At 44.4% G+C, this 14,417-nt stretch overlaps 1 protein-coding gene across 2 annotated transcripts in view; it reads right to left on the bottom strand.

The window, feature by feature from the left end:
- The window catches only part of LOC120309724 (inactive phospholipase C-like protein 2), a 66,294-nt gene that overhangs the window by 42,824 nt on the left and 9,053 nt on the right, over positions 1 to 14,417 (bottom strand). Inside the window, exon 1 of one of the 2 annotated variants that reach the window (XM_039347247.1) lies at positions 1,708 to 2,044. The exons of the other annotated variant lie outside the window; for it this stretch is intronic. Within the exon in view, the coding sequence (XP_039203181.1) occupies positions 1,708 to 1,734 (27 nt within the window). The 5' untranslated portion in view covers positions 1,735 to 2,044. Of the gene's footprint in view, positions 1 to 1,707; positions 2,045 to 14,417 lie in introns of those variants that run through there. 2 annotated transcript variants of the gene reach the window in all.

Here is a 14,417-nt window from a genome sequence, read left to right as displayed (position 1 = left end):
ATAAATTATTCAAAAGCTAAATAATACTTTCTAATCCCATATTTGTTCTGAACAAAATTTACCCATCTTTTCCACACAGAATTATATCTCTCTTGTGAATGGTCTTTCAGATAAGCCGAAATTTTAGCCATTTCTGATAAATAAGAAACTTTAAGAAACCATTCCTCTAAGGTAGGCAAGGAATCTTTCTTCCAATATTGCCCAATCAATAACCTTGCCGCCATAATAAAATTCAACATTAAAATAATCTCTTTACTATCACAATCTTCAATAATACCTAACAAAAATAATTGTGGTGTAAATGTTATCCTTCTATTAAAATTTGTTTGAATGATCCACCAAATCTTAATCCAAAAAGCTTTTATGTTTCTACATGACCACCAAATATGATAATACATTGCATCCAAACTGCCACATCTCCAACATTTGGGCTGTAAATTGGAATATATGCGAGACATCTTTGTGGATCAAGGTGCCATCTATAAAGCATTTTATAAAAATTTTCTCACAAATTTTGAGCTTGGGTAAACTTAACATTCCTCACCCAAATTATCTCCCATGTGTCTAATGGAATCGGCTCTTCAAAGTTTTGAGCCCACTTAACCATACAATCCTTAACTAATTCTGTTTCTGAATCCAATTCCACTAAAACATTATAAACTCTTTTTATATGGGCTCGATTTTGGTCTTTAATTTGTTTCACCAAATTCACATCTTCCGTAATAAAACCCACTTTTTGGATTAAGATTTGGTGGAACATTCAAAAAATTTTTAATAGAAGGATAACATTTACACCACAATTATTTTTGTTAGGTATTATTGAAGATTGTGATAGTAAAGAGATTATTTTAATGTTGAATTTTATTATGGCGGCAAGGTTATTGATTGGGCAATATTGGAAGAAAGATTCCTTGCCTACCTTAGAGGATTTATGTATAGTTGATTGATGTTTATTTAATTTTTATGTTTTTTTCCTGTTTTTTTTAGCTCTGTATTCAGCTCTGGGAAGGGGGGGAGGGTTAAGGGGGGGATGGGGGGAGGGGGGGAGGGATTTTATTGTAAAAGTTTATAAAAATTTCAATTAAAAAAAAAGAGTTCAGAGCAATAAAACTACCACAATGGCCTTGATTATTTTGTTACGGACATTTATTTAACGGCCTAGGCCAGGGGTAGGCAACCTTGGCTCTTTTATGACTCGTTGACCTCAACTCCCAGAATTCCTGAGCCAGCATTGTTGAAGTCCACGAGTCATAAAAGAGCCAAGGTTGCCTATCCCTGGCCTAGGCCTATCTTTCAACCAACTCTGGGCAGCTCTAAATCAAAAATCAAAAGACACATAAAATATTTTTTAAAACAACTATTTAATACATATATTCTATTCTTATCATACTTATTATCATATTGTACGATATAAACGTAGTCCAGCATATACCTTCTTGTTACATAGTTGTAACTAGTTTATATTCAGGTAGTTCAATTACCAAGAAGCTCCTTGGTAAATTAACAAATTGATTAGGGCCATGAATTAGAGTCTCCTGGACCAATGGGGCTACTAGTATCAGATGAGTCAGTTTACCACTATGTTTTGGATCTCCTGTATATTTCACTGAGTACCATTGTCTGTAAGGAGGACATGCTTGCCTTATATGAGATTCTAGATCTTATTCAGTAGTGGATGACTTTAGGACTCATGTGTCTGATATTAACCTTGGATTTTAAGTAGGCAAATTCCATTTGCTTCCAACCCACAGGAATTCTGATGCTATGTTCATTACTGAATTTCCACTTTAGCAGGAGAAGATGTATCTCTGGTTTGGGGCTAGTATGACCTGTTTTAGGATCTCTGATACTCCCTCAGAGTTTGTGACCCTTGCCTTCATGCTTTTGTTGGTTAATGGCAGGAATTTCTTCTTCCCGTTGTCTGGAGTAAGACCTTTCTGTACATTTTGCTCCCCCTCCCTTCAATAGACTTGATAGAAGGAAGAATGTGGATTTAGAATTCACATTTAGTATTCCAATTCTTCAGTCACAATTGTCTCCCAATGATCATGTTAGCTACAGTGAGGGAGGGAAATTATTTGATCCCCTGCTGATTTTGTATGTTTGCCCACTGACAATGAAATGATCAGTCTATAATTTTAATGATACGTTTATTTTAACAGTGAGAGACAGAGTAACAAGAAAAAAAAATCCAGAAAAACACATTCAAAAAAGTTATAAATTGAGTTGCATTTTAATGAGAGAAATAAGTACTTGACCCCTTCGCAAAACAGAACTTAGTACTTGGTGGCAAAACCCTTGTTGGCAATCACAGAGGTCAGACATTTCTTGTAGTTGACCACCAGGATTGCACACATCTCAGAAAGGATTTTGTCCCACTTCTTTTTGCAGAGCCTCTCCAAGTCATTAAGGTTTTGAGGCTGACATTTGGCAGCTCGAACCTTCAGCTCCCTCCACAGATTCTCTATGGCAGCGGTTCTCAACCTATGGGCTGCGACCCCATTTGGGGTCGATCGACCATTTCACGGGGGTCGCCAAGCAAGGCTGTCCACCATTTTTTCCCCCTTTTCTGGCGGGTGCCTTACCTCCCTTGGGCTGGGCCAGCTGGTGGCCCAGCCAGTGGTCGGCCTGCTCTGTCTCTGCCGCTTGCCAGCTACGCCTTGGCCGGCGCAGGGGACGGCACCACGCACGCGCGGCGCTCCCGGGCAGGGAAAGTCCTCGACTTACGACCGGTTGGGTAGTCTTCAACTTACGACCAGTTTAGTCCTCGACTTACAATCAGTTTAGTCCTCGATTTACGACCGGTTGGGGGTCACGGCATTAAAAAGGTTGAGAACCACTGCTCTAAGGGATTAAGGTCTGGAGACTAGCTAGGTCACTCCAGGACCTTAATGTGCTTCTTCTTAAGTCACTCCTTTGTTGCCTTGGCTGTGTGTTTTGGGTCATTGTCATTCTGGAATACCCATCCATGACCCATTTTCAATGCCCTGGCTGAGGGAAGGAGGTTCTCACCCAATATTTGATGGTACCTGTCCATCGTCCCTTTGATGAGGTGAAGTTGGTCTGTCCCCTTAGCAGAAAAACACCCCCAAAGCATAATATTTCCACCTCCATGTTTGATGGTGGGAATGGTGTTGTTGGGGTCACAGGCAGCCTTCCACTTCCTCCAAACATGGAGAATTGAGTTGATGCCAAAGAGCTCGATTTTGATCTCATCTGACCACAACACTTTCACCCGGTTCTCCTCTAAATCATTCAGATGTTCATTGGCAAACTTCAGATGGGCCTATACATGTGCTCCTTGAGCAGGGGGACCTTGCAGGCACTGCAGGATTTCAGTCCTTCACGGCATAGTGTGTTACCAATTGTTTTCTTGGTGACTATAGTTCCAGCTGCCTTGAGATCATTGGCAAGATCCGCTCCTGTAGTTCAGGGCTGATTCCTCACCATTCTTATGATCACTGAAACTCCACGAGGTGAGATCTTGCATGGAGTCCCGAGGGAGATTGACAGTTATCTTGTGTTTCTTCCATTTGTGAATAATTGCGCCAATTGTTGTCACCTTCTAACCAAGCTGCTTGGTGATAGTCTTGTAGCCCATTCCATGCTTGTGTAGGTCTACAATCTTGTCCCTGACATCCTTGAACAGCTCTTTGGTCTTAGCCATGGTGGAGAGTTTGGAATCTGATTGATTGATTACTTCCATGGACAGGTGTCTTTTATACAGGTAACAAGCTGAGATCCCTTTAAAAGAATGCTCCTAATCTCAGATCATTATCTGTATAAAAGACACCTGGGAGCCAGAAATCTTGCTGATTAATAGGAGATCAAATACTAATTTCACTCATTAAAATGCAAATCAATTTAACTTTTTTGAAATGCATTTTTCTTGATTTTTTTTTTATTATTCTGTCACTGTTAAAATAAACCCACCATTAAAATTATAGACTGATTATTCCGTTGTCAGGGGGCAAACATACAAAATCAGCAGGGGATTGAACAATTTTTTCCCTCATTGTACCAAGCCTCTGGTTATGAATTGAATACTGTCCAAACTAGAGTCTCCATGAAGCTTGGCTAGCATGTTCACACTCTGTTTAAGCTCCCTATGATCTGGAGGAATAAGTTGATTTAGATTGTTTGGTCCAAAGGATGGGCCCTTGACAAAACTGAGATTCTTGAAGATAAAGTTGTTGCTTCATACACTCTGAATAGCAAGATCTCCATTTTTTTGTCCTTTGGGATTTCTTCTTCATTTTTGTCTATTGGGGTCCCTAAATCTAGGGCTACCAGGGGGTAACTAATAGATGAGAGTATTGACCTGATCTAGGGCTGCCTGAAGGAATGTTTAGATTGTCAAAGAAAAGTTCATTCCTCACCATTTCTAAGTCTTCCACTTTGTGGTCTTCTCTCCTTCTTCTCTCATTAGACCACAGTATAGCAGATATGGCCAAAGAAGGCTATTGTAGAGAGTCACGGAGATTGTCTTCAGAAGCCATTAAAGAAAAATGAAAAGGGCGTTGTCTGACCTGAACGCCTTTTCTCAGCATGAAGAATGGAGAATCCACAGATGGGTTTTAGAAGTCCTCTAGCCCAATTAGACCAATCAATCAAAGTTGCCATGCCCCTGCTGGACTGGACCATGTCCCAGTTTCAAAAAATGGTGAAGCCAATGATTGTGTGACGTGTTGGCTCCCAGACTACTGACACTGACCTGATTGCGAATTTCAAAAGGGAGGGGGTGGATTCTCCATTCTTCATGCTGAGAAAAGGCGTTCAGGTAAGACAACGCCCCTTCTCCAGCATGGAAAGAATGGAGAATCCACAGATGGGACATGCCAAAGCCCATGTGACCCTACAGGTGGGACGCAGGCTGGTCAAGTGTCGGCACTGCTTGGACCAGAGGCAAATTTGTCAAGTTTGTAATGACGGATGAAGGGGAAGGCGATGACCACGTCGCCACCCTACAAATGTCAATAGAAGCTTGAGTCTGCCACGTAGCCGATGTAGAAGCACTGCGCGTGGAATGTGCCATCAGACGGCTTGGAACTGGCAAGGATTGAATCTGATACGACTCTGCAATACAGGCCTTAATCCACTGGGTAATAGTAGAAGAAGAGACCTTCTGACCCTTAGAAGCTGGATGGAAGGAAACAAAAAGTGCCTCAGATCTATGAAATGCGGCAGTCCGCCTAGAGTAATATCGCAGTGCCCTGCAAACATCCAGAGAATGCCATTGCCACTCCAAGACATGTGACGGGTTGGGACAAAAGTCCGGCAACACAATCTCCTGTGCCCGATGAAACAAGGTATTAATCTTGGGAATGAACGAAGGGTCCAGCCGAAGGACCACTCTGTCCTGGTGAAAAGTGCATAGGTCTTCCCGAACCGAAAGAGTTGACAGTTCCGAAACACACCTTGCCAATGTAATTGCAATCAAGAAGGCCACCTTATGAGACAAGAGGCGCAGAGTGCAAGATCTAATGGGTTCAAAGGGTGATCCTGTAAGAGCCTGGAGTACCCGAGGTAACTCCCAAGTGGGGTAATGGTGTACTACAGGAGGCTTGCTGTTTGTGACCCCCTTGATAAAGGACCAAACCCTCAAGTGCTGAGACAACGGTGCAGAATTGGCACAGGTGAAAACCATGGAGAGTGCCACCACTTGCCTACGGATAGTGCTGGGTGCTAGGCCTTTATCCACTCCCTCCAAGAGATATTTGAGTATCCTCAGAACAGCAACAGAGGAGATGGGCAAACTATTGTGATCACATCAGTGACAGAAGTTTTCCAAGTAAATCCGATTTGTTGCCAGCCGCCTAGAGGCCTAAATCATTAAAATCACTCTTGAAGAGTACGAACCTTGTGTCAGGAACTGGCGTTCAGATGCCAGGCAGCTAGTTGGAGCCACTGTGGGTCTGGGTGTTCTAGGACTCCTTGCGTTAGAATTATCCGATCTGGAGGGATCCTCCATAGAGGAGCTATGGCGAGGTTCATGAGATCCGTGAACCATGGTCGCCTCGGCCAGTAAGGGGCCACAAATATCAGCTCCACTTGTTCCTGCAACAGTTTTCTGATGACAGCCGGAATCAGGGGAAAAAGTGGGAAAGCATATAGTAGCCCCTCTGGGCAAGGACTGTGGAGGGCATCTGCTCCCTCTGACCCCTGAGAGGGGAAATGGGAGAAAAACCGGAGGAGTTGGGCATTCGCTGGAGAGGCGAATAGGTCGACCCTCGGCTGGCCGAACTGATGTGTGATCTCCCGAAAGAGATGGGGATGTAGACGCCACTCTGAATGGTCCACCGTAGAGCGACTCAGGTAATCCTCCTGCCAGTTCACCTCTCCCGAAATGTGCTCCGCCTTCAGAGAAAGGAGACTTCGCTCTGCCCATGACCCCAGCAACATGGCCTCAGACATCAGGGCCCGAGATCGAATGCCATCTGGCCTGTTTACATGGGCCTTCACCGCCACATTGTCTGTCAGGACTAACACGTGACATCCCGCAATCGTGTTCCGGAAGTGGCAGAGTGCCAGGTGTATGGCACGGAGTTCTAGCCAATTGATGTTTTGTTTGAGGTCCCACTGGAATCACCGGCCCTGAGTGAACTGAAGTTGAAGGTGTGCCCCCCAGCCAAATAGGCTGGTGTCCGTGGTTAAAGTCACTCAAACAGGCTCTTTGAAAAGGGATCCCTTGGATAAAGCCGGGGATAGCCATCAGAGAAGGGAACTGAGTGTCTGCACTGGGACCCGTACCCTCTGGGGAAAAGAGCTTATGCTCCGCCTCTGGTAGGGGAGTAAGAACCACTGGAGCTGCCTCGTGTGGAGTCTGGCCCAGGGCACTATGGCAATGCAGGAAATCAGTTTTCCCAACAGCTGTGAGAGCAGGGCTAGGGTCACCCGTCACTCCCTGCGGACCTTGAGAACCAGAGTACGGATGCTAACCTGATGCTCCTGAGATAAGAATACTTGACAAAGGTTGGTATCCATTATTGCGCCTAAGTGCAACAGTCGGTTGACTGGAGTCAAGTGGCTCTTTTGGAAGTTGATCAAAAACCCACAATCCTGAAGCGTTTCGATTGTCAGTGCCAGGTCCAGCAATGCGTTCGGTGCAGAGAACGACTGGATTAGGATATCATCCAAGTAACACTGAATGCGAATTGGTACCAACCTGAGGTGTGTGGCAAGAACCGCCAGGACTTTGGTAAATACCCTGGGGGCCGATGATAGGCTGAACGGCAGAGCCTTGTATTGGTAGTGATGTTTGGAATACCTGAATCTGAGGAACTGTCTGTGACCTGGATGTATGGGGAAATGGAGGTAAACGTCTGTAAGATCTATTGAGTCAGGAAATCCCCCTGACGAATGCTGGCCAAGATGGATTGAAGAGTTTGCATCTTGAACTTGTGATACGCTAGGTACGAATTTAGGACTTTGAGATTGAATATTGCTCTCCATCCCCCCCAAGGCTTTCGGAACCACGAAGAGGATGGAGTAAAACCCCTGCCCCAATTGATCTGATGGTACCTGCTCTATGGCCTCTATGTGTAGCAGATGTTGAATGGCTTCCCTCATGAGACCCTGCTTTACGGGATTCCACAAGGGGCAGGCAATAAAACGTCAAGGGGGGGGGGTGTTAAGAACTCCAGGGACAGACCGTCCCTGATGGTGATGAGAACCCAAGTGTCTGTGGTGGTGTCTTCCCATTTGTGAAAATAATGAGTTAGTCTGCCGCCTATGGGAGGAGTCCATCCCAAGTCACTTTGACTTACGGAAGGGACAACCTCCCCTACCACGAAAGGGCTGCCTGTTTTGAAATTGTTGTCTGGGTCTGTCTCTGTAGACGGACCAGCCCGAGGAATGGTCCGGTCCTGCTGGAAAGGACTGGGATACGTTCTCCGAAGTCTGGTCAGAACCGTACCGAAAGGAAGGACGGCAGTTGTATGGAATGAAATGCCTGCCTGTTCTTTTGGAAAGATAAGAGAGTACTCTCTTCTTTTCCCTGTTTTCCACCAGGTAAGGAGTGAATGTCTCTCCAAATAAACGACCGCTGTGATATGGGGCAGCAGCCACTCTCCATTTATGCTTGGTGTCAGCACACCAGTTCTTAAGCCAGAACAATCTATGTACAGCAACGTTAGAGGCTATGGCACAGGCCGAAAATCTGGCTGACTGCAAAGACACATCCGCCATATATTCCAGTGCTGCCTGTACTTTGGTCACATCCTGGTGCACTCTTACCTCGTCTGGGGAGATCTTGGACTGAAGTTCGCGCAGCCAGATCAGTGAAATCCTGGCGAAGAAGGAGTTCGAGGTGGAAGCTCTAATCGCCCATGCTGAAGCCTGGTGTGTTCTGCGGAACGAAACCTCGGACTTTTTGTTCTCAGCTTTCAGGGCTTCAGGCATATCCCCTGGGATCTTGGAATCAGACAAAATGGGGAAAAAGGACTTGTCTACTCCTGGAACCTCCAGCGCGTCATTGAGAGTAGAAACCGTATCCAAAAGCTTGCGGTCTATTCCTCCAAGGGCCGAAAAGGTGCCAGGGGATCCCCACTGATCCTGTACGGATTTCAAAAACATGGGGGGCAAGAGATTTGCTGGTTGTTTACAACTGGTTCTAAAAACAGTGGTCCAGAGCCTTGACCAGGAACCTGATCGACCACTTGGGGTTTCACCGGTTCGATCTTTCCGGTGGCGCAGGCCTTGCGTAAGAGCAAAGGGAAAGAGGTGGGATTGAACACGCCAACCAAGGGAGTGGTCTCCATGTGCATCTCCTCATCGTCTGGCCACTGACCCTCGAGGGCCTGTTCGGAATATTCAGACACCTCGCTATCACATGCGAATGTGGAGGCAAGTCCATATCTGGATACTGATAATCCCTGGCCCGGGATGTCCCCATGGATGGGGGGGGGTGTTGGACGGCCCTGGGGCCAAAAGAGCCTGCACTGAAGACGCCATAGCCTGAGCAACTGCCTGAGAAATCATGGCCTGGAGTTGGTCAGTAAATGACGGCTGTTCCGGGGGGCGAAGCCCCACTGCCGTAAGGGTGAATGAAGCCAACGGAACCTGAGGTGGCCCCGCAAGGAAGAAAATCCCCGAGGTTCTATAAGCTGCTGAGGGAGAGTTGAATTCGTGGCTGGCACGAGATCCTGGATCCGCCCTCTCAGATCCTGTTCAAAAAGAGAAAGATGATCCTGGCTAAATCCGAGAGAGGGACCTTGCTCCAGAGCCTGTTCCGGAGACCAAGCTTGCACCAAGGACAAGGGGCACGGACCCTCTGTTGTGGATGTAAGGAGGAAGAGTTGAGGTAGCTGGGACCTCTACTGTACGCTGTTGGGCTTTGGAAAATTGCCTTTCTAAAGCTCTATGCCTGCTACCAGCCTGCTTTTTGACCACCATAGAAGTCCGCTTGGTTTTGGCCTTGATTTTTGCGGCCGCTTCTTGATTGGACGACTTATATTTCTTATTTCCACTGGAAGTGGAAGCCTGTGGAACAGTGTTATCCCCATAATTAAAAAAACAGGAGTTTTCCAGCAGATCGCTGAAGCTGTCCTGGTCTGCAAGAGATGTGGCTACAGCCCATCTGGGTGGTACAGGCCTACACGAGGGTCTGTGAAGTCCGGCCCACTGTTAAGCACGGAGTCACGTTGCACAATGGATGTCATGTGCCACCAAGGGAGCTGTCTTCTCCCCTTTTAATTGAATATAATTGTTGATTATTATTATGATAAATAATTTGCGTGATAGGGACCCTCGTGTCTTACTTAGTGGCAGCTATAACAGTAATTGCCAGACCACTAGATGCAGACAGGCAGAAGGAAACAGCCCAAATGAGTTTAACTCAACAGCTGGAGCAGTCTGCAGTAAGAATGTAAGAAAGGTGCTTATGACTGAATACTCCAAGGGGAGAATGTTATAATATAACAGTTGAGGAAGATGATTAAACTGCACGATGTACAAATGGATTTGCAATGGCTGGTCCCTGTCGCCAGCCATGTGGCGATCCAAAATGGCGTCCGCAGCCAGGGGAGGAGAAGAGCCTAGAAATCCCTCACAGATATAGGAGCCCCTATACCAGGCAAAAGAACTCAGAGAAAAAGATCTCCGACGTTCTGATATTAATAAAGCCAAAAAGGAAAGTAAAAGGGTGACAGGGAAGTAAAGACGATCATGCGGCGAGCCCCAAAATGGCAGCCGTGACTACCGAGGAGGGAAAGTAAAAGGTAAAAAAACTGTTTTGAGGGAAAAACAAATGAAACGCTGGCAGAATTCAACAAAAATAAAGGATTTCTGTGAGTCAGGGACCCGATCGAAAACACTGCGCAGGAAGCAACTATCGCGACGATCAGCCAGAAAAACAGCCGAAGGCAAACAGCTAATTTGCAAACTAGGACAGCGCTGATCCCAGCGCTGCCTAGCTGGCAAGCAAGAATAGAAGAATCCACAGAATCAAGTTAAGAGTATACAACCTGTCCTCCTAAATTCTTTTCTGGGAGCCAAATCACACATCTCTTCTGGGCTGAGACCAAAAAGAAACTGGGGCATGGTCCAGTCCAGCAGGGGCGTGGCAACTTTGATTGATTGGTCTAATTGGGCTAGAGGACTTCTAAAACCCATCTGTGGATTCTCCATTCTTTCCAAGCTGGAGAAAAGCATTCTTTAAGCCCTAGGAAAGGGAATCATGTTAGGAAGAAATTCAGATTGGCTTCTCCTTGATTCAATGGCATATAACTAATCAACTAACTACCAACTATCACCACCACCTCTATCACAGATACACCAATAACAGCCAAGTCTCCTACAACTGACCCCATCCCTTTGGGCCCCCCATCTCTGGTGATCACAGAAAAATATTGCAAGATCTATTTCACAGACAAAAGCCTGGAAAAGCACCAGGCCCAAACACGGTAACTCCTTTTTGCTTGAAAGCTTGAGCTGACCAACTGACCAAACATCTTCACCCGCATCTTTAACACAGAAATGTGTTATGTTCCTTCTTGCTTCAAACTCTCTACTATCATCCCAGTGCGAAAGAAACCCTCCATCAAGGAACTGAATGACTATAGACCAGTTGCTCTGACATCCGTAGTTATTACAACCTTTGAAAGGCTAGTGCTGGCCTACCTGAAAACCATCATGGATCCACTGTTAGACCTCTTGCAACTTGCCTACTGAGCAAATAGGTCAGCAGATAATGCTGTTAATATGGTTCAGCACTACATCCTACAACATCTTAAATCTCCAAGGACCTATGCAAGGGTTCTTTTTGTAGAGTTCAGCTTAGCATTCAATACCATCATTCCAGATATTCTTCTAACTCAGTGGTTCTCATCCTATGGGTCGGGACCCCATTTGGGGTCAAACGACCATTTCACGGGGTCGCCAAACAACGCAGTCCACCATTTTTTCCCCCTTTTCCTTAGCTGTGCTACTCCCTTTTATTCTATTGGCTTTTGAAAGCCAATAGAATAGACTCTCTTGAATAGAGTCTAATTCTATTGGCTTTCAAAAGCCAATAGGAATTGTCCAGGCTGTCTCTGCCCTGCTGAGCCCGCCAAAAGTCCCATTCTGCAAACGGTGCTGCACCAGTTGAGTAGTCCTCGACTTACGACCGGTTGAGTAGTCCTCGACTTACGACCGGTTGGGGGTCGCGGCATTAAAAAGGTTGAGAACCACTGTTCTAACTAAACTGATCCAACTAGCCATGCCTGATCACACTTGTAAGTGGGTCATAAGCTTTCTAAAAGCAGAAAGCAGCAGGTGAAGCTAGGCAAAATCATACCAGATACTATACAATTAACACAGGGCCCCCCAGGTCTGTATGCTCTCTTCTCTCTATATACCAATGACACCCATCACTGTTGTATCATCTGCAAACTTCAGTACTTTAACAGAGGGATTGCAGATGATACAACAGTGATGGGTGTCATTCAAGACAATAACGAATCTGCATGCAGAGAGGAAGTTGAACAACTACCTTATGGTGCAGCCAAAATAATCTTGAACTGAACACACTCAAAACAGTAGAAATGATAGTAGATTTTAGAAGAAGCCTTCCTATGCTACCTCTTACAATACTAGACAATACTAGTATCAACAGTAGAGACCTTCAATACTAGTATCAACAGTAGAGACCTTCAAGTTTCTAGGTTCTATAATATCTCAAAATTTAAAATGGACACCTAATATCAAAAATGTCATCAAAAAAGGACAACAAATAATGTTCTTCCTGTGCCAACTCAGAATGCTCAGGTTGCCCAAAGAGCTGCTGAGGAATTGCCACGTCTGTCATTTGTACCTCTATAACTGTCTGATTTGGCACTGCAACCAAACAAGACAGACACGGACTTCAACAGATAGTTAGAACTTCAGAAAAAACAATTGCTACCAGCCTTTCTTCCATTGACTCCCTATATACTGCACCAGCCAGAATGAGGGCTGTGAAAATATCTACAGACCCCTCACATCTTGGACATAAACTGTTTCAACTTCTTCCTTCAAGACGATGGTATAGAGCATTACACACCAGAACAACTAGACACAAGAACAGTTTTTCCCCCATGCCATGACTCTGCTAAACAACTAATTCCCACAACATTGTCCAACTACCTAGTAGGGTTGTATTACTATTATCCTTCTCATCTTTCCAATTACCTATTTCCATATCTTATGACTATAACTTTGTTGCTTGTATCGTATGATTTACATTGTTTTATTTAGTATCCTGATATGATTTATGTTGATTATTTTAGTATCATATGGTTATGACTGAGTGTTATATCTTGTGATTTATGATGAATGTATTTTATGATGATTAAGATCATGATTTTTCACTTGTTGCTTGTATGTACACTGAGAGCTTATGCACCGGAGACAAATTCCTTATGCAACTTATCACTCTTGGCCAACAAAGAATTCTAATATATGAGAGAAAGATGTAAAACATAAGCAGACTTGCAAGATTCTATTATTATAGTCTATCTCAATAAAGTATAGTTCTGCTCTTCCTATGGAGTCAGTTTCCTGATCTGGGCTACCTCTTAGGGCTGACAACAATGCCCTTAGGATATCTGGAGAACAACAAATCACTGGGCTTCCAGGAATTAATATTATCTGATAAAATCAATTTAAAGCATATTGGTATAATGATTAAGGCACCAGGCTAGAAACTGAGAGATTGAATTACCTGAGCCACAAAACCAGTTGGTTGGTTTTGGGCCAGTCATTCTTTTTTCAGCCTTAGGAGGAGGGCAATGGGAAACCATTTCTGAAAATCTTATCAAGAACACTGCAGGTAGCAGTCCAGGCAGTTACCAAGAATCAAGACCAATTCAAAGGCACACCAAGCTAGTTTTATAGCTTGAATATTTTTTTTCCCTCAGTGAAGAGCATGGGGGATGATCAGCACCTGCTGCTGCTTGTTTGCTTCTATCTTCTCCTCAGCCTGGGCTACCTAGTTGCCACTGGGAACAGCAATGAGTAACTGTGAAGTATGTAGCAGGTGGTCAGCAACTTGGGAGTTGCAGTACTGATAATATTTTATTTAGAAGATCATGGTGCAGAGTTAAAGATGCTTGTTGCTGCACAATGAGAGGTTAATCCCCCTTGCTCATTGCCTGTCATTGAAAAGATCTTCCAAGATATCCTTGGAATAAAATTAAATTAAATTAAAAAAAACTTAAGTACAATAACCACGGTGCAGTTGAGATACTCATGACCTAGAGAATGGCACTGGAGTTCATAGGAAAGCATGTTCTCTAGAACAAGGAAGGACAGAAAGTGGAGACCAGAGTTATCTCCCCATACTTGAATTGACATTAGGGTTTTTTCTAATCCTCTGCCTCTGGGGCGAAATGGAGGGAGACATCTATTTCAGAGTGGCCTGCCTCCAGCATAGTAAAATCAGATGGTATCACAACTTAGATTGATTGGCAAGCTAAGCTATGAGTTTAATCATGATATGTAGTCACATTTATCATTAAGCCATACTTTTATCAATCAAAATGGATGCTTAGCAAAGACCAAATAAATCAGATTATGACTTAGTGTATAAATCCTGTAAGTAAATTTCATTCATGCAAAAAGATGTAATTCATCAAACCCCACTACAGGTGATTGTTCCATAATAGATTTCATTTTGGGTTTTTAGGAATAGAGTTTGGATCCTTCAAAGCAACTTAACTTAGAAATTTTTCTGCATGTTTTTTTTCTGGATTTCTCTACTGTCTGCCCCTACTCATTGGAAAAAGGTTATTAGTCACACCATTCCTCACACAACACTTCCCAGGACCTCCCCCCCTTCCTCCAGCTACTGGGAACAATAAGCTTCCTCTCCCACCCCTACTCTCAAGTGTAAGCATTCATTTAGCCTTTAAAAGCACACCATCACTAGCCTGAAAGACAAGCTAATTCCTCCTTCTTCT

The sequence above is a fragment of the Crotalus tigris genome, unplaced genomic scaffold, assembly GCF_016545835.1.
Source record: "Crotalus tigris isolate CLP2741 ecotype Arizona unplaced genomic scaffold, ASM1654583v1 scf7180000018057.1800818, whole genome shotgun sequence".
NCBI lineage: Eukaryota > Metazoa > Chordata > Lepidosauria > Squamata > Viperidae > Crotalus > Crotalus tigris.
Note: the sequence above shows the minus strand (reverse complement) of the source record. Positions and strands in the feature narration are given on the sequence as shown.